We start from the raw sequence: 20412 nt of genomic DNA, 5'->3' as shown, positions 1-20412 counted from the left end.
ACCATGCCCAGCTAATAATTTATGGTTTTTTTTTTTTTTTTTGAGGCGGAGTCTCGCTCTGTCGCCCAGGCTGGAGTGCAGTGGCCGGATCTCAGCTCACTGCAAGCTCCACCTCCCAGGTTCACACCATTCTCCTGCCTCAGACTCCTGAGTAGCTGGGACTATAGGCGCCCGCCACCTCGCCCGCCTAGTTTTTTGTATTTTTTAGTAGAGACGGGGTTTCACCGTGTTAGCCAGGATGATCTCAATCTCCTGACCTCGTGATCCACCCGTCTCGGCCTCCCAAAGTGCTGGGATTACAGGCTTGAGCCACCGCGCCCGGCCTCTAATTTAATTTTATAATTGTTTAAAATATTTGTGATTCCAAAGCCAAATCTGTAAAACAAGGTATATTCAGAGAAAACTGGCTTTCTACCCTTGTAGCCTCCAGTCAATTCTTTCCTTCCTCTATAGCAGTGGTTTTCAGCCTTGGGAGCTTTTAAACAATATTGATGCAGTGGCCCCACATCCAGTCAAGGCCATGATTGCACCACTGCACTCCAGCCTGGGCAACAGAATGAGACCTTGTCTCAAAGGGAAAAAAAAAAAACCCAACATCCTGGGGCATCAGGAACATGTTTGACTTGGGATCTGCGTATTATTCTATCATTCAGATGTACTAATTGGCCTGATTTGTTATTTTCATTTGATTACTAGTCTGTAACATGTGTCTTGTGTTTTAATTACAGAATATGTGAAATTTTGTTCTTAGGAAAATGAGAATGACTTAATTTTGCTTATTTGCTTTTTCTTTTATTAGAGTATAATTTTTTTCTTTTGGCATCAGTTACTGCCGCCATTTTTTCCTTCTCTTTGCTCTAATCTAAGCATATAGATTCAATTCAGTAGATACTGTGAGTGCTAGCTGGTGTTCTATCAATTTGAAATGGTTCTGTGGCCATGGAAGTTTGGGGGATGCTTCTACAGGCTGGGGACACATTAAACAGCTTTATAAAGGGGAGGAACATCATCATATTTATACCCCATGCAAGCTGTGTGAAGAACTGGTCTGAGGCAGGGCCAGGCTGGATGCTGGGAAACTCCATGTTGTTTTTTTTTGAGACAGAATCTCGCCCTGTCGCCCAGGCTGGAGTACAGTGGTGCAATCTTGTCTCACTGCAACCTCTGCCTCCTGGGTTCAAGCAGTTCTCCTGCCCCAGCCTCCTGAGTAGCTGGGATTACAGGCATGCACCACCATGCCCAGCTATAGTAGAGATGGGGTTTCGCCATGTTGACCAGGCTGGTCTCGAACTGACATCAAGTGATCTGCCCGCCTTGGCCTCCCAAAGTGCTGGGATTACAGTCATGAGCCACTGCGCCTGGCCCTGTTTCCATTCTTTTTTTTTTTTTTTTTTGAGACAGAGTCTCACTCTGTTGCCTAGGCTGAAGTGCAGTGGCACGATCTCGGCTCACTGCAAACTGCCTCCTGGGTTCACGCCATTCTCCTGCCTCAGCCTCCCGAGTAGCTGGGACTACAGGCGCCTGCCGCCGCACCCGGCTAATTTTTTGTATTTTTAGTACAGACGGGGTTTCACCATGGTCTTGATCTCCTGACCTCGTGATCTGCCTGCCTAGGCCTCCCCAAGTGCTGGGATTACAGGCATGAGCCACCGCGCCCGTCCCTTGTTTCCATTCTTAAAAGGGAGTTCTTGACTGTCTTTCAAGGGTATGGTAAAAATTAAAGATAATGTGTGCTAAATACCCAGTGTCTGGTGTGATAACTGTAATTGGTTGTGTAATCGTTTCTATTGATCGTAGAACTCATATCTCTCAAAACCAGGGAACTTGCATATTTAAAAATTCTTGGGAAGTTAGATTATCAGTAAGAATTTTGATTGTAAAATACAGAATTGTGACAGGAAAAATAGCAATGGCTGGAAGGGAGTGGGGATGGGTAGGAGGAGGTATTTCCCTAGTTCTGGGAAAGCCTGAAGCAAAGCTGGTCTTTACAGCAGAGAATGATCCTTTTAGGTCTAGATAGCTGGTGTTCCTAGAGTTGAAGTTTCTGCCCCTGTGTAAGTAGTGCTCTGTGTCATCTCTGACTTGACCCACAATCCCTACCACTCCTTGCTCTGATCTTGCTACAGTCAGATCCTATACTTAGGGAGACGTTCTTTCTCTTTCTCTGAGGCATGGCTTATGCTGGACTAATCATTCCACCCTTGACCTACTGTTACAGCCTGTGTGTTTAGGAGTAAATGGGGGAGTAATTAAAATTGTGTGATTGGAGATGGTCATGGCATTGCCCCTGACATAAGGAGCCTGGAGGAACAGGAACTGTGAAGTTTATTGGTTCTATTCTGGACCTATTGAATTTCAAGTCCAACCCATGGAGTTGGAGTTCCAGCTGGCATTTAGCCAACATTGGGAATGTGGGTCTGGAGAGCGCAATGGTCATGAGTCAAGCTCACTTTTTCACATTTCTTTTCCTTTGCATATGCCTTCCCTTCTGCCTGGAATGCTGTCCTCCCCTTCTTGTTTCTCTGCTGAACTGCTACTTGTCTTTTATCAACCAGTTCAAGGGTTTCCTTTTCTGCACAGCAACAACCCTATGAGGTAGGTGCTGTTATTATCCTGGTTTTGTAGATGAGGAAAGTGAGGCGCAGAAGTTAAGTAACTTATTCAAGGTCACACTGCTAGTAAGTGAGGTGACTGGATTTGAACCCAAGCAGCCTGGCTCAGAGTCTATGCTTATAAGTGCTTCATTCATACTGGTTTCTAGGTACTTGGTAAGGACTTACCATATGAATCATGTGTTCATAGTAGTCAACTGTGTGCAAGAGAGTTAAGGAGGCAGGTTCTCTGTTTTAGGACAGTATTTCCAGTGAGACAAAAAGCAATCCCCAAATGTTTCCTAATGTGTTTCCTTTTCTCTGTTCCTGTTACCATTCAAGCTTTCTTCATTTTTTGTTAGGACTATTATAGTAGGCCCATTACTGGTCTTCCCACTGCATGTCTTATTCCATTGGTGATATTACTATTAGAATAGTCTTTCCCAAATGCATGTATGACCCTCTTATTCCCTTGTGGTAGATCTACTCCATTGGCTCCACAGTGCCTAAATCTGTTCCTGATCCAAACAAAAGAGTAAGCTATTCTGTATCCCCAGTTTGGAATATTCCAGAGAAGGAATGGCTTGGGTTGGGTCATATTCCCTTTTGGGAATAAGTTACCATGTATGTTCTATGCTTGTTCCAAGCAAGTTACCTTGCATGAGAACACTGATTTGCCCAGCTTGGATCATGCACCCTCTCCTATGACCAAGTTGGAAGTGGCAGGCAGAGTGAGAAGTCTGTGAGAAAGCCACTCCTAAAGGATAACTCTGGTTATCTAGCTAGAAGGAGGTGGGGGTTTGGAGTAGTGTCACAGGAGGTAGGTTGACACAGTGGTATGGCTAAACACTGTTGTGGCCTTCAGCTTCCCCACTGCCTTCCTGTGTTATTTCAGCAGATGTCCACTCTGGTCAGCACTGGGACAGGGGAGGATAAGAGTGCTCTTGACTATAGGAGCTTATCATCTGTCTGGTAGGGGCAGCAGTAAGCAAGCAGGCAACATGATCCTTCTGCAGGAAAAAGCTGGGGGGATTCTAATAAACATTGTATTGCTAAGGATTCATAATTAAATAATGAAATGGTGGAATTTATTTCAAAATATGTAAAACAAACATTTTATTGATTCACACTTTTACTTTTCCTCAGTTGTCAAATTTAGATGACTCAGATTCTGGCTTGACCACTTTCTAGCTGTGTGACCTTGGGTACAATTCTCTGAGTCTCAGTCTCCTCAGCTACAAAATGGGATGGTAATAGGGTTGTTGTGAAGGGTATATGTGATGATGCATTTAAAATGGTTGGCATAATACTTGCACATAGTGGGACTCAAAAGTCATAACTAACAAAAAATGTTTGAGGCTGGGCATTGTGGTTCACGCCTGTAATCCCAGCACTTTGGGAGGTCAAGGCGGGCGGATCACCTGAAGTCAGGAGTTCGAAACCCGCCTGGCCAACATGGTGAAACCCTGTCTGTACCAACAATACAAAAATTAGCCAGTTGTGGTGGTGGGCACCTGTAATCCCAGCTATTTGGGAGGCTGAGGCAGGAGAATCGCTTGAACCCGGGAAGCAGAGGTTGCCGTGAGCCGAGATAGCAGCACTGCACTCCAGCAGCCTGGGCAACAAGAGAGAAACTCTGTCTCAAAAAAAAAAAAAAGAAAAAAAGTGAATGAGGTATACATGGCAAAATAGCAGCTGTGAAAAAAAATGTGAAACTGCAGTATTTTAAAGATAAATAATTTTGAAAAACCAGCAAACAAACCCTCCACAAAACTATAATATCCCTAACATTTTACTGTCTCAGCACTTCCATACATAGGGTCATTAAGTCTGCTCATTTGTGGTAAGTGGTACTACCCTCACTGAATTTGTGAGAATACTGAGGCTCAGAGAAGTTTAAGTTCTCTTTTCTTTTTTTGAGACAGGGTCTTGCTGTGTCACCCAGGTTGGAGTGCAGTGGTGTGATTACAGCCCAAGCTCCCTGGCTCAAGCCATCCTCCCACCTCAGCCTCCCAAGTAGCTGGCACTACAGGTGCACACCACTGTGCCTGGCTAATTAAAAAAAATTTTTTTTGTAGAGACAGGGTCTCACTATGTTGCCCAAAGTTGTCTTGAACTCCTGGGCTCAAGCAGTCCTCCCTGCCTTGGCCTCCCAAAGATTATGGATGTGAGGCACTGCACCTGGCCAGTTTAAGTTCTGAAGCTATAATGCAAACCTGTCTTTTGTGTTGAAATCTTATTATTGTTACACTTGCTTTGTTCTCCAGAGTGTTGTCAGATATTAAAAATGAATGGCTTATATTGTAAAATGACAGTTAGACTAAAGATTAGTGGTATAGTTTTGGTTATTTGAAAATATAGCAGATAATTCTTGTGCAAATAATTTGGCAGGGTAGCTCTTTGGCTTTTGGTTTCTTAATAGGCTGATTTTTGCTTTTAACAGGATGCCTTGGGTATGGTTGGAAGTGCCTACTTCCTGGCTGGCATGTAAATGATGGAGAAACCTGATCTGCCTCTTTGCAGCTTTGCATCAGAACAGAGGGCAGCTGAGATAGCAGAGTTTGTTAGGCGGTACCTTTTGGCTGTAGAGAGTGTTAATGTTTATGGATAGTTAATTAGCACATTTGGGAATGGAAAACAATTTCTCTCCTCTGCTAGATTTCTCCCCTCTTCTAGATTGCAAGGTTTATGAATTTGGAGGAATAAGAATCTTCCACTTTCTCAGTGGCATGGCAACTCTACATGCTAATGCTTTCAAAAGAAACAAAAATCTTAAAATGAAGGAATTTTTTTTTTTTTAAGTGATATGTCATGTCTTATTTGGGGCTCACAGCTCTTGTGCTGTAAAGAGCATACCAAATCTTTTTTTTGCTTGGTTAAGATGTCTCCATTGTTTTTGTTTTTAAAATATGGAGTGTTTTTTCTCTCTCTCTTCTTCCTCAGTCCTTACTTGGTTTATTATTATCTTATTTTTAATTTTATTTATTTATTTATTTTGTTTATTTATTTTGAGATGGAGTTTTGTTCTTGTTGCCCAGTCTGGAGTGCAACGGTGCGATCTTGGCTCACTGCAACCTCCAACCCCCGGATTCAAGTGATTCTCCTGCCTCAGCCTCCTGAGTAGCTGGAATTACAGGCGCCAGCCAAAATGCCTGGCTAATTTTTTGTATTTTTAGTAGAGACAGGGTTTCACCATGTTAGCAAGGCTGGTCTCGAACTCCAGACCTTAGTTAATCCGCCTGCCTTAGCCTCCCAAAGTGTTGGGATTACAGGCGTGAGCCACCATGTCCAGCCTTTTTTTTTTTTTTTGAGACATAGTCTTGCTCTGTCACCAGTCTGGAGTACAGTGGCACAGTCTCAGCTCACTGCAACCTCCAATTCTCCTGCTTCAGCGTCCCGAGTCAGTGGGACTACAGGCACGTGCCACCATGCCCAGCTAATTTTTGTATTTTTAGTAGAGATGGGGTTTTACCATCTTGGCCAGGATGGTCTCAATCTCTTGACCTCGTGATCCACCTGCCTCAGCCTCCCAAAGTGCTGAGATTACAGGTGTGAACCACTGCACCTGGCCTATTATCATTATTATTATTATTATTATTATTTTTTAAAGTGATAGGGTCTTGCTATGTTGCCCAGGCTGGTTTTGAACTCCTGGGCTCAAGTGATCCTCCTGCCTCGGCCTCCTAAAGTGCTGGGGTTACAGGCATGAGCCACCATACCCAGCCTCCTTAATTGGTTTATTGCTAAATGTTTAAGCTTACAAACTTAAGAAGGAACCTCATAATACTTTGGAGCTCTCCTTTTAAACTTGCGTTGATTGGGTGGGTAAACTTGCTCTGTGGTTGCCCTGGAAAAAGAGGGGCTTAGGTGAGGTGAACATTGCTTTGATTCGATACTGTACTGCTGTTGAGAGACTATCTGCAGGCTGATGTTTGGATAAGACAATTTGTACACCCAGTTAATAATTTTTTTTTTTTTGAGACGGAGTCTCGCTCTGTCGTAAGACTGGAGTGCAGTGACGCAATCTTGGCTCACTGCATTCCCCCACCTCCCAGGTTCAAGCAATTCTGCCTTAGCCTCCTGAGTAGTTGGGACTACAGGTGCGCGCCACCACGCCCAGCTAATTTTTGTATGTTTAGTAGAGATGGGGTTTCACCATGTTGGCTGGGATGGTCTCTATCTCTTGACCTTGTGATCTGCCTGCCTTGGCCCCAGTTAGTAAATTTTTATCGGTCATGTGCTGAGCACTGTGCTGGAGATTTAGAAATGAGTCTGACAAAATGCCTGTCTTCTAAGAGTTCATGATCTATTCTCCAGACAGACAGTGAACCACTTACAATGTGCCTAGGGTGTTTTCACTTATAAATGTACAGGATTCTAGGGGAGGGTTATGGGAACTGCCTGGTAGAATTAGAAGGTGAATATCAGTGGATATACCCACACAGGCTGTGAAAATGTTCCTTTTCTAGGTAGAAGGAGGGTTTCAGATGGTTAGATGGGAACAGGGGAGAGGTACAGGAGGTAAGGTTGGAGAACTATTAGTAATAAAGCTAGCTTTTTTTTTTTTTTTTTTTTTTGAGATGGAGTCTTGCTCTGACGCCCATTCTGGAGTGCAGTGACGTGATCTTGGCTCACTGCAACTTCCACCTTCCGGGTTCAAGCGATTCTCCTGCCTCAGCCTCCTGAGTAGCTGGGATTACATGCGCACGCCACAACGCCCAGCTAATTTTTGTATTTTTTTTTTTTTGAGACGGAGTCTGGCTCTGTCACCCAGGCTGGAGTGCAGTGGCCGGATCTCAGCTCACTGCAAGCTCCGCCTCCCGGGTTTACGCCATTCTCCTGCCTCAGCCTCCCGAGTAGCTGGGACTACAGGCGCCCGCCACGTTGCCCTGCTATTTTTTTGTATTTTTTTTAGTAGAGACGGGGTTTCACCGTGTTAGCCAGGATGGTCTCGATCTCCTGACCTCGTGATCCGCCCATCTCGGCCTCCCAAAGTGCTGGGATTACAGGCTTGAGCCACCACGCCCGGCCAATTTTTGTATTTTTAGTAGAGATGGGGTTTCACCATGTTGGTCAGGCTGGTCTCAAACTCCTGACCTCGTGATCCGCCTGCCTTGGCCTCCCAAAGTGCTGGGATTACAGGCGTGAGCCACCACGCCTGACCCTCTTTTCATTCTTCTTCTTCTTCTTCTTTTTTTTTTTTTTTTTTCTGAGACAGAGTCTTGCTCTGTTTGCCCAGGCTGGAGTGCAGTGGCACGATCTCGGCTGACTGCAACCTCCACCTCCCAGGTTCAAGCAATTCTTCTGCGTCAGCCTCCCGAGTAGCTGGAACTATAGGCGCCTGCCACCATGCCTGGCTAATTTTTTGTATTTTTAGTAGAGATGGGGTTTCACTGTGTTAGCTAGGATGGTCTCGATCTCCTGACCTCATGATCCGCCAGCCTCAGCCTCCCAAAGTGCTGGGATTACAAGTGTGAGCCACCTTGCCCGTCCAGCTTCTTTTTTAAAGCATAATAAAGCTAACTTACTCTTTGTCAGGTATGAGCTAAGTCATATAATATATAAAATATGTATGTATGTATGTCATATACTTTGTATGTATGTATATATGCGTGTGTGTGTATGTATGTTTGAGTGTGTGTATATATTTATATCTCACATCACAAAACCATGCCAGCACCGTCTGAATATCAAGGGGCTTTAGAACTGGTAAATTGAAGGCTGGGCGCAGTGGCTCATGTGTATAATTCCAGCACTTTGGGAGGCTGAGGTGGGCAGATCACCTCAGGTCAGGAGTTCAAGACCAACCTGGCTGACATGGCAAAACCCTGTCTCTACTGAAAATACAAAAATTAGCCAGGCATGATGGTGGGCGCCTGTAGTTTCCCAGCTACTTGGGAGGCTGAGGCGGGAAAATCACTTGAACCTGGGAGGTGGAGGCTGCGTTGAGCAGAGATTGCACCATTGCATTCCAACCTGGGCAATTCTGTCTTAAAAATAAAACAAAACGGCCGGGCGCGGTGGCTCACGCCTGTAATCCCAGCATTTTGGGAGGCCGAAGCGGGCGAATCACGAGGTCAGGAGATCGAGACCATCCTGGCTCACATGGTGAAACTCCATCTCTACTAAAAATACAAAAAATTAGCCAGGCATTTTGGCGGGCGCCTGTAGTCCCAGCTACTCAGGAGACTGAGGCAGGAGAATGGCGTGAACCCAGGAGGCGGAGCTTGCAGTGAGCCGAGATCACGCCACTGCACTCCAGCCTGGGCGACAGAGTGAGACTTTGTCTCAAAAAAAAAAAAAAAAAAGCTTTTTCTGCTCAAAATTGCCTGTAACACCAAATGAATAAAGGATGTGGTAAATTGTTTTCTTGTTACTACACCTCGGAACCTACTGAGTCATTGCTGCATTGTGTTGTAGGATGTGCTTGTTTATTGTTAGTCACAATTAGACTATAAGCTCCATGAGGACAGATGGTTTGTTTTGTTCCCTCCCTAATCTCAATGTCTAGCATATAGTAAATATTTACTAAATGGATGAAAAATGTCCTAGTTTTTTCCTGCTTATTCCCGCATCTCTTTGTTTCTTTTCCTTCCTGTTTTCCTAGTACTTAAGATTTACATGACTCACGGTGAAGGACTTTCAATAGTTTTTTTTTTTAAAGTGCTTTATTGAGATGTAATTTATATATCATAAAATTCACCCATTTTAAGCGTACAATTTATTTTTAGTAAACTTACAGACTTGTACAGCTATCACCACACTTTGAGAACATTTTTTACCCCAAAAGTTCCCTCTTTTGTGTCTATTTGCAGTCACTCCCCATTCCCTTTGCAGCCCCAGCCTACTGCTAATCTACTTTGTGTTTTTCTAGTTTTAACTTTTCTGGGCATTTTACATAAATGGAATCATTCAATATGTGGTCTTTTTTGAGCCTGGCTTACTTTTTACTTTGCATAATGCCTTTTTTAAAAATTGAGGTGAAATTCGAACAACATATAATTAATCTTTTTAAAGTGTATAATTTTGTGGCATTTAGCACATTCACAATGTTATGCACCCACTGCAGCTTTCTAGTTGCAACATCTTTTCATTCCCTCAGAAGAACAACCTGTACCCAATAAATAATCATTTTTCATTCTCCCCTCCTTTCATCTCCTGGCAACCATCAGTTGGCTTGCCTCTATGGGTTAACTATTCTGGATATTTCATATAAAAGGAATCATACAATATGTGATTTTTTTTGTGTCTGACTGCTTTTATTTAAATATTTTTGGGGTTCATCCAAGTCACATATGTCAGTAATGATTCCCTTTTATGGCTGACAGGGTCTTTTGCTCTGTCACCCAGGCTAGAGTACAGTGGCATGATCGCAGTTCACTGCAACCTTGACCTCCCAGGCTCAAGCCATCCTCCCACCTCAGCGTCTGAGGTAGCTGTGACTACAATCATTAGCCACTGTACCTGACTAATTAATTTTGTTTGTTTGCTTGTTTTTGGAAAGATGAGGTCTTATTACATTGCCCAGGCTGGTGATCATTCCATCTTGGCCTCCCAAAGGACTGGGATTACAGACTTGAGCCACTACACCTGCCCCATTTTTTTTTTTAATTTTTAAGATTAAAATTAAGAGATAGTCTCCCTCTTTTGCCCAGGTTGAAGTGCAGTGGTACAATCATGGCTCACCGCAGCCTCGACTTCCTGGGCTCAATGGATCCCCTACCCCAGCCCCCTGAGTAGCTGGGAATCAAGTGCATGCCACCTTGCCTGGCTAATTTTTAAAATTTTTGTAAAGACATGGGGTCTTGGCCGGGCGCGGTGGCTCAAGCCTGTAATCCCAGCACTTTGGGAGGCCGAGACGGGCGGATCACGAGGTCAGGAGATCGAGAGACGATCCCGGCTAACACGGTGAAACCCCGTCTCTACTAAAAAATACAAAAAACTAGCCGGGCGAGGTGGCGGGCGCCTGTAGTCCCAGCTACTCGGGAGGCTGAGGCAGGAGAATGGCGTAAACCCGGGAGGCGGAGCTTGCAGTGAGCTGAGATCCGGCCACTGCACTCCAGCCTGGGTGACAGAGCAAGACTCCGTCTCAAAAAAAAAAAAAAAAAAAAAAAGACATGGGGTCTTTCTGTGTTGCGTGGGCTGGTCTCAAACTCCTGAGCTCAAATGATCTTCCTGCCTTGGCGTCCCAAAATGCTGAGATTATAAGCATGAGCCACTGCTCCCGGGCCCATGTCAATTCTTATAGGCCCATTGCATTCATTTAAATGGCTACGTAGAGGTTTGTACTCATGCCTATAATCCCAGCACTTTGGGAGGCCAAGGCGGGCGGATCACAAGGTCAGGAGATCGAGACCATCCTGGCTAACACGGTGAAACCCCGTCTGTACTAAAAATACAAAAAAATTAGCCGGGCATGGCGGTGGCCGCCTGTAGTCCCAGCTGCTGGGGAAGTTGAGGCAGCAGAATGGCGTGAACCTGGGAGGGGGAGCTTGCGTTGAGCCGAGATCATGCCACTATACTCCAGCCTGGGTGACATAGCAAGACTCTGTCTCAAAAAAATAAAATAAAATAAAGTACACAGTAAGATATGCATGGGTTATATGCAAATACTATGGCTGTTCTACATTTTTGAGTATCTTCAGATCTGAGTATCTTCAGATTATGGTATCCATGGGGGTCTGGAACCAATTCCCCACGGATGCTGAGGGATGATTATATACACAAATATATGTATATATTCATCTATGTGTGTGTGTATGTGTATACACACACACATATATATATTTCTCTCCATATGTGAGTTTTGTTGAGAACATATTCCTAGAACTGGAATTGTTCCTGGGTTAAAGGCAGTTTACATTTAAAATTTTAACAGAGACTGTCAAATTGTCCTTCTCAATGTTAAGATCACTCTGATAAGTGTGAAGAGAATTGATTGGCAATGAGAAAAAAGGTTTTGAGGCTACTGCAAGTCATCCAAGCAAGAAATGATGTGCCTCAGACTAGGATGATAGTGGAGATCAAGGAAAGTAGACTGATTTGAGAGACGAAGTGGGAGGGAGAACAGATGGAATTGTTAATGAAGTAGATGTGAGTAGTGAAAGAGAGGAAAGAGTCTAGAATGATTCGGGTGGATCTGCGACTTCAACTAGAGTTGCTATGTGAGATGAAAGCCTACTTGTCATGGCCAGACCAGATGACTTCATAGATACGTTGTAACTCTGACATTTTATGATTTTAGAATTTATGACAACATCCTTATTTATAGATTGAATGAGATCCATATTGAATACTTTGTCTTTTATAGTTGTAGAGATATAATTTCATTTGATTGGCATTTGTAGAGCAAGCACTGACACATTGAGTCTGTCACTAAACTATACAGAATTTTTTTTTTTTTTTTTTTTTGAGATGGAGTCTTGCTCTGTCACCGAGGCTGGAGTGCAGTGGCGCAATCTTGGCTCACCGCATCCTCTGCCTCCCAAGTTAAGTGATTCTTCTACCTTAGACTCCCGAGTAGCTAGGATTACAGGAGTGCGCCACCACCCCCAGCTAATTTTTTTTTTTTTTGTATTTTTAGTAGAGACAGGGTTTCACCGTATTTGCCAGGTTAGTCTTGAACTTCTGACCTCAAGTGATCCACCTGCCTCAGCCTCCCAGAGTGCTGGGATTACAGGTGTAAGCTACTGCACTTGGCCTAAACTGTATAGATTTTTTCTCATCTCTGGAATCTATTTGTTTTCCTTCTGTTCATAAGCCACACATCTAACCTAAGCCACTACTTTTGTCTATCAACTATAACCAAAGTGATCTTTATATAATCTAGTCTGCAATGACTCCTTTTGCTCCAGGTACTTCATATTGTAACAGAAGTGCTATGTCCGCTGCCGATCCACTCACAGTGAACATTTCAAAATGGTTCTGCTTGGCCAGGCGCGGTGGCTAACACCTGTAATCCCAGCACTTTGGGAGGCCAAGGTGGGCGGATCACTTGAGGCCAGGAGTTCATGACCAGCCTGGCCAATGTGGCAAAACCCTGTCTCTACAAAAAAAACACAAAAATTAACAGGCTAGGCGCGGTGGCTCACGCCTGTAATCCTAGCACTTTGGGAGGCTGAGGCAGATGGATCACCTGTCAGGAGTTCAAGACCAGCCTGGCCAACGTGGTGAAACTCTGTCTCTAAAAAAACACAGGCTGGGCGCGGTGGCTCACGCCTGTAATCCCAGCACTTTGGGAGGCCAAGGTGGGCGGATCATGAGGTCAGGAGATTGAGACCATCCTGGCTAACACACTGAAACCCCGTCTCTACTAAAAATACAAAACATTAGCTGGGTGTGGTGGCAGGCATCTATAGTCCCAGCTACTCGGGAGGCTGGGAGAATGGTGTGAACCTGGGAGGTGGAGCTTGCAGCGAGCCAAGATCTCACCACTGTACTCCAGCCTGGGCGACAGAGCAAGTCTCCATCTCAAAAAAAAAAAAACCAAAAACCCCGTCTCTAAAAAAAATACAAAAAACATTTAACTGGGCATGGTGGCAGGTGCCTGTAATCCCAGCTACTTGGGAGGCTGAGGCAGGAGATTCGCTTGAACCTGGGAGGTGGAGGTTGCAGTGAGCTGAGACTGTGCCATTACACTCAAGCCTGGGCAATAAGAGCGAAACTCATTTCGATAAAAAAATACATAAATTAGCCAGGCGTGGTGGTGCGCACCTGTAGTCCCAGCTACTCAGGTGGCTGAGGCACGAGAATTGCTTGAACCCAGGAGGCGGAGGTTGCAGTGAGCCAAGATCACGCCAGTGTACTGCAACCTGGGCAACAGACCGAGACTGTCTCAAAAATAAAACGAAAACCACACACAAAAACAAAAAAACCAAAATGATTCTGCTCAATTCCACCTTGTTTGAGGTGCCCAAGTCTCACCCTCTTTCCGGCGTTCTTATAGCTGTTCAGGACTGGAGGTGTCAGGGAATGGGTGCAAGCAGGGAGCCTGCAGGTGCAGAATCAATGGATTTTTTTTTCCCCCAAGACGGAGTTTTGCTCTTATGCCCAGGCTGGAGTGAAGTGGTGCGATCTCGGCTCACTGCACCCTCCGCCCCCCCGAGGTTCAAGCGATTTCCTGCCTCAGCCTCTGGAGTAGCTGGGATTATAGGCGCCAGCCACCACGCCTGACTAATTTTTGTATTTTTATTAGAGACGGCGTTTTGCCATGTTGGCCAGGCTGGTCTCAAACTCCTGACCTCAGGTGATCCACCCGCCTCAGCCTCCCAAAGTGCTGGAATTACAGGTGTGAGCCACCGCACCCGACCAGAATCAATGGATTAAGAGGAAAGGTATTCTGTACTGGAGGACTTCCTTGTCATTGCCTGGTTCTGGATAGAGGGATCTTTCTTTCCCCTTTTCTCAATTATGGCTTCCTCTCCCATTAAGTTTTGATCACTACTCTCCAGATTACTACTACTGGCTTTTCAATCCCCTCCAAGAGAATCTTTATCAAGTACTTTATATATTTGTTCTTGCCCCCTTCTCTCAGGTGAAGGAGACAGGGGATACAGAGGAACAACCAGTTTAAGTCTTCTGAATATTGCTGTGCCACAGCATGGCTTCCAGATTGGTTTACCGTGATATCTGTACTCTTTTCCCACATTGCTTATACTCATGCCATAACACACTCCTTTCATTTCTTGAAATCACAAGCTCATTTACCTTCTAGCCCAACTGTAGTTAGACCTTATGGTTTCTGGACCCAGGACCTATCTCCTCTCTCTCTCACAGAGCACTCTGTACTTGCCATTGTTGTAGTATATTTCACACTATTATGATTTTGTTGTTGTTGATTTTTCCACTAGATCCTAAAAGGTCTTTGTAGACAAGGGACCATATTAAATCATCTTTATTTCCTTGCTGGATAGCACAGTGCCAGTTATGGGAAGGCTCAGTAACTATTTTTTGAATGAATGAATGTGTATTAGGCACCAACCAATATTGAGCTATTTTTTATTTTTTTAAATTCAGAGATGAAAGAATTAATACAGAAGAACAATATAAGGCCAGGTGCGGTGGCTCACGCCTGTAATCCCAGCACTTTAGGATGCCTAGGTGGGTGGATCACTTGAGGTCAGTAATTTGAGACCAGTCTGGCTAACATGGTGAAGTCCCGTCTCTACTAAAAATACAAAAATCAGGCCGGGCATGGTGGCTCACGCCTGTAATCCTAGCACTTTGTGAGGCCAAGGTGAGTGGATCATCTGAGGCCAGGAGTTTGACATAGCCAACATGTCGAAACCCCATTTCTACTAAAAATACAAAAAAAAATTAGCCAGGCCTAGTGGCAGGTGCCTGTAATCCTAGCTACTCGGGAGGCTGAGGCAGAATTGCTTGAACCCAGTGGAGGCTGCAGTGAGCCAAGATTGTGCCATTGCACTCCAGCCTGGGAAACAAGAACAGAACTCTGTCTCAAAACAAACAATAATAATAATGATAATAATAATAATAATAATAATAGTAATAGTTGCAGGACGGGCACCATGGCTCACGCTGTAATTTCTGCACTTTGGGAGGCCGAGGTGGGCAGATCACTTCAGGTCAGGAGTTCGAGACCAGCCTGGCCAACATGGTGAACTCTCGTCTCTACTAAAAATACAAAAATTAGTCGAGCGTGGTGGCACATGCCTGTAATCCCAGCTACATAGGAGGCTGAGGCAAGAGAATTGCTTAAACCCGGGAGGCAAAGGTTGCAGTGAGCCGAGATCACACCACTGCACTCCAGACTGGGCAACAGAACAAGACTCTGTCTCAAAAAAAGAAGAAATACTTCTTTTTTTAATTGTAGGTATTTGTAACCATATATTTCACTCTTAGCACTGCTTTTGGTGCATCCCCTAAATTTTGTTATGTTGTTTTTGTTTTTGTTTCAAGGTATTTTCTAATTTCCCTTTTAATTTATATGTATATGTAAATTAATATTGTTGTGATAGGTTATTGGTCATGATATTTTACAATTATTTTTCCAGCATTTTAAGATGTTATGTTCTGAGAGAGAGTGCCTGGCACTAGAGTTTTTAATTTCAATGACTGCTTTTTTCCATAGAAGTTCAATTTTTTCCAAGTCTCCCTGTTTTTTTTTTTTTTTTTTTTTTTTTTGAGACGGAGTCTCGCTCTGTCGCCCAGGCTGGAGTGCAGTGGCCGGATCTCAGCTCACTGCAAGCTCCGCCTCCCGGGTTCACGCCATTCTCCTGCCTCAGCCTCCCGAGTAGCTGGGACTACAGGCGCCCGCCACCTCGCCCGGCTAGTTTTTTGTATTTCTTAATAGAGACGGGGTTTCACCGTGTTAGCCAGGATGGTTTCGATCTCCTGACCTCGTGATCCGCCCGTCTCGGCCTCCCAAAGTGCTGGGATTACAGGCTTGAGCCACCGCGCCCAGCCTTTTTTTTTTTTTTTTTTTTTTTTTGAGACGGAGTCTCGCTCTGTCACCCAGGCTGGAGTGCAGTGGCCGGATCTCAGCTCACTGCAAGCTCCGCCTCCCGGGTTCACGCCATTCTCCTGCCTCAGCCTCCCGAGTAGCTGGGACTACAGGCGCCCGCTACCTCGCCCGGCTAGTTTTTTGTATTTTTTAGTAGAGACAGGGTTTCACCGGGTTAGCCAGGATGGTCTCGATCTCCTGACCTTGTGATCCACCAGTCTCGGCCTCCCAAAGTGCTGGGATTACAGGCTTGAGCCACCGTGCCCGGCCCCTGTTTTTTTAAATTTTATTTTAAATTTTTGTTTGTTTTTTTGAGACAAAGTCTCACTGTGTGACCCAAGCTGGAGTGGAGTGCAGTGGCGTGATGACGGCTTATTGCAACCTTGACCTCTCTGGGCTCATGTGATTCTCTCTCCCGAGTAGCTGGGACAGTAGGCTTATGCCACCGTGTCTGGCTTATTTTTGTATTTTTTGTAGAGACAAGGTTTCTCCATGCTGCCCAGGTTGGCCTCGAGCTTCAGGCCTCAAGCAGTCCTCCTATCTCTGGTCATTTTTAATCATATCTTAATTTTTCTTTATGCTTTTGCTTCCTTTTTCATTTTTTAAAATTTTTTTGCTTCTTTTTTATGTCTTTGTTTTAAATATACTGTTCTTATTTTATAATAGTTCTGTAATCATGATCTCTAACCCTTTGAGATATTCCCTTAGAGCACCCATGCTAAATTGTTTCATTGTGTGTTTTATAATTTTAGGTAGTGTAGTCATGTTCACTGGGGCTTTAATTATAGAAATCTCACAATATCTGGGTTGAGGACCTAAAGTGGTATATGATCTGTATACCTGAGTGACAGGCTGGAGTGTGGTTGTGTGATCACGGCTCACTGCAGCCTCTGCCTCCCTGAGCTTAGGAGATCCTCTCACCTTAGCCCCCTGAATAACTGGAACTACAGGCCCATGGCACAATTCCCAGCTAATTTTTTGTTTGTTTGTTTGTTTGTTTTTGGTAGAGATGGGATTTCGTTGTATTGCCCGGGCTGGTCTCAAACTCCTGGGCTCAAGCAGTCCTCCTGCCTCAGCCTCCCAAAGTGCTGGCATTACACGCGTGAGGCACAAGGCCCGTCCAGGCACATGTGTTTCAAATGATCAAAGAAAATTATTGGCTACTGGTTCTAGATAATTCTAGTCATATGATAAATGAGCATTTGCCTCCTTCCTGGGATTATTTTTGTTACAGAGGCCTTACATTAATTTTATTTGTCTCCCTGAGCCATTTTCAGTTTGTTTTTACCTAATACTCGTATTTCTCTTTCTTAAAGGGCAGGAAGTCTTAACATGTTTTTTAAAAAATAAAAATAGTCTTGGCCGGATGTGATGGCTCATGCCCATGATCCCAGCACTTTGGGAGCCCGAGGCGGGTGAATCACTTGAGGTCAGGAGTTCGAGACCAGCCTGGCCAAAATAGAGAAACCCCATCTTTACTAAAAATACTAAAATTAGCCGGGCATGGTTGTGGGCGCCTGTAATCCCAGCTACTCAGGAGGCTGAAACAGGAGAATTGCTTGAACCTGGAGATGGAGGTTGCAGTGAGCCAAGATTGTGCCACTGCACCTCAGCCTGGGTGACACAGTGAGATTCTGTCTCAAAAAAAAAAATAATAATAATAATCAGATTAAGCTTTGAAGGTTAGGAAAAAACCTTATGCAGATAATACGGTTTACTAGTGAGAATTTAGGTAACAAAATAAGTGAAAGGTCAAAAAAAAAAAAGTGTTTGAGGTTTTTTTTTGACATAAAGACATGTGGTACGTTTTCCTGATTAATGTACTGTCCATGGGTAGGTGAAAACTCACCCATATTGGCAGGGGGAAGTATAACTTAATAGTTAATTTACTTTTATTTTTATTTTATTTTATTTTACTTTATTTTATTTTGAGATAGAGTCTTGCTCTATTGCCCAGGCTGGAGTGCAGTGATGCGATCTTGGCTCATTGCAATCTCCACCTCCTGGGTTCACGCCATTCTGCCTCAGCCTCCTGAGTGGCTGGACTACAGGCATCCGCCACCACGCCCATCTAATTTTTTGTATTTTTAGTAGAGATGAGGTTTCACCATGTTAGCCAGGATGGTCTCGATCTCCTGACCTCGTGATCTCTCTGCCTCAGCCTCCCAAAGTGCTGGGATTACAGGCGTGAACCACCATGCCTGGCCTATGTTTATTTTTATTTATTTATTTATTTTTAGATGGAGTCTCATTCTGTCACCCAGGTTGGAGTGCAGTGGCGCAATCTTGGCTCACTGCAACCTCCGTCACCTGGGTTCAAGCGATTCTCCTGACTCAGCCTCCCAAGTAGCTGGGATTACAGGCATGCACCATCACACCGGCTAATTTTTGTATTTTTAGTAGAGACTGGGTTTCACCATGTTGGCCAGGCTGGTCTTGAACTCCTGACCTTGGGTGTTCCACCTGCCTTGGCCTCCCAAAGTGCTGGAATTACAGACATGAGCCACCACGCCTGGCCTAAGTTATTTTAAAATGCAGTATAAATGCTATTATCTAGCAGGTCTGAGGATTCTCTTTAAAGAACTTTATTACTTTATTTATTTATTTATGTATTCATTTATTTATTTATTTATTACTTTATTTTTTTATTGAGACAGAGTCTTCCTCTGTCGCCAAGGCTGGAGTGCGGTGGCAGGATCTCAGCTCACTGCAATCTCTACCTCCTGGGTTCAAGTGATTCTCATGCCTCAGCCTTCTGAGTAGCTGGGATTACAGGCATGTGCCACCATGCCTGCCTGGGTTTTTTTGTATTTTTAATAGAGATGGGGTTTCACCATGTTGGCCAGGCTGATCTTGAACTCCTGACCTTAAGTGATCTGCTCACCTTGGCCTCCCAAAGCACTGGGATGACAGGTGTGAACCATCTCACTTGGCCTAAAGGATATTAAAGAAGAAAATTTCGAGCCAGGTGCAGTGGCTCACGCCTGTAATCCCAGCACTTTGGGAGGCCGTGATGGGTGGATCATGAGGTCAGGAGATGGAGACCATCCTGGCTAACACAGTGAAACCCCATCTCTACTAAAAAAAATACAAAAAAAATAGCTGGGCCTGGTGGCGGGTACCTGTAGTCCCAGCTATGCGGAAGGCTGAGGCCATAGAATGGCATCAATCTGGGAGGTGGAGCTTGCAGTGAGCCAAGATTTTGCCACCGCACTCCAGCCCAGGTGACAGAGTGAGACTCCATCTCAAAAAAAAAAAAAAAAAAAAAAAATTTCACTATTTTATATCATAACATTATCAATAAATTTGGTAGACTTCTTATTCAATTGGAATGATACAAATTAGATGGAACGTAGATGTGAGCAGAAATAAAATTGCCAGATTGAGTATATTGAAGGTATAAAGAGTTTGTTTTCAAAGAAATATTGTATTTCCTATATTGTCTTAATATGATCACATTGAACAACTATTTGTGATTGAGTTTGGAAGACTATGAAATCGCCCACTGCTTGGTTTTGAGGGACTTAGGTCTATTGTAAAAGACTTGCAAAAAGGGAGGATAAAAATGGGGCCTGGTGACATAATAATGACTAAATGTTGCTTCTTTATTTTGCAGTTCCAATTCCTAGCAGATTTAATAGACGAGTATCAGGTATGTGTTCTATTTCATAACATACTACTAAAATGCCGTTTTAAGATAGGAATATATTGAAAAAACAGATATGTTGAATAAAAAGATAAGCTCCCATCACAGAATATTATCTAAAAGTAAAATCATCTATAGTTTCTTTATTCTGTTTTTAAGTTCTGAGTATGTATATACATATTTTATATTGCTATAATTGGTACAGTTTCTCTCTTTGCATTTATGTCATTACTATTTTTTCATGTTTATAATTACAGCTTCAGAAAATGATTTTTCATATTCCTGTTTCTGGTATTCTGGCTTATGCCGCCATTAACTCTTACATATACCTTTTTGAGCCACTGGAATTATTTCCTCAGTTTGGGTGCTGGAAGTGGCATTCTCTGGTCAGAGACTGAGCATTGCCTTGGCTCTTTCTGTCTTATTTTCCAGAGACAGTTCACAGATTAGGCTGCTGGGAGAAAGGCACCCTGTACATGCCTCTTTTCCACTAATATCTCAATAACATGGAATTTAGATGTAAAATAGTACTTCACATCATTTTATATGGCATTTCTTTTGGTTGTTAAAAAAAAAAAAATGAATGCTGGCCAGGCGCAGTGGCTCACACCTGTTCTCCCAGCACTTTGGGAGGTCTTGGCGGGCGGATCACGAGGTCAGGAGCTCGAGACCAGTCTGGGTAACATGGTGAAACCTGTGTCTACTAAAAATAC

The 20412-nt window shown here is 43.9% G+C and overlaps 1 protein-coding gene across 5 annotated transcripts in view; it reads left to right on the top strand.

Annotated features, from left to right (window-relative positions):
- The window catches only part of PRKAR2A (protein kinase cAMP-dependent type II regulatory subunit alpha), a 94772-nt gene that overhangs the window by 17780 nt on the left and 56580 nt on the right, over positions 1-20412 (top strand). For 3 of the 5 annotated variants that reach the window (XM_045386281.3, XM_045386278.3, XM_074032170.1), the window contains exon 2: positions 19670-19705. The exons of the other annotated variants lie outside the window; for them this stretch is intronic. In XM_045386281.3, coding sequence (XP_045242216.1) covers positions 19670-19705 — 36 coding nt within the window. The remainder of the gene's footprint in view (positions 1-19669; positions 19706-20412) is intronic. 5 annotated transcript variants of the gene reach the window in all.

Source organism: Macaca fascicularis, chromosome 2, assembly GCF_037993035.2.
Source record: "Macaca fascicularis isolate 582-1 chromosome 2, T2T-MFA8v1.1".
NCBI lineage: Eukaryota > Metazoa > Chordata > Mammalia > Primates > Cercopithecidae > Macaca > Macaca fascicularis.
This window is presented reverse-complemented; position numbering and strand designations above follow the sequence as displayed.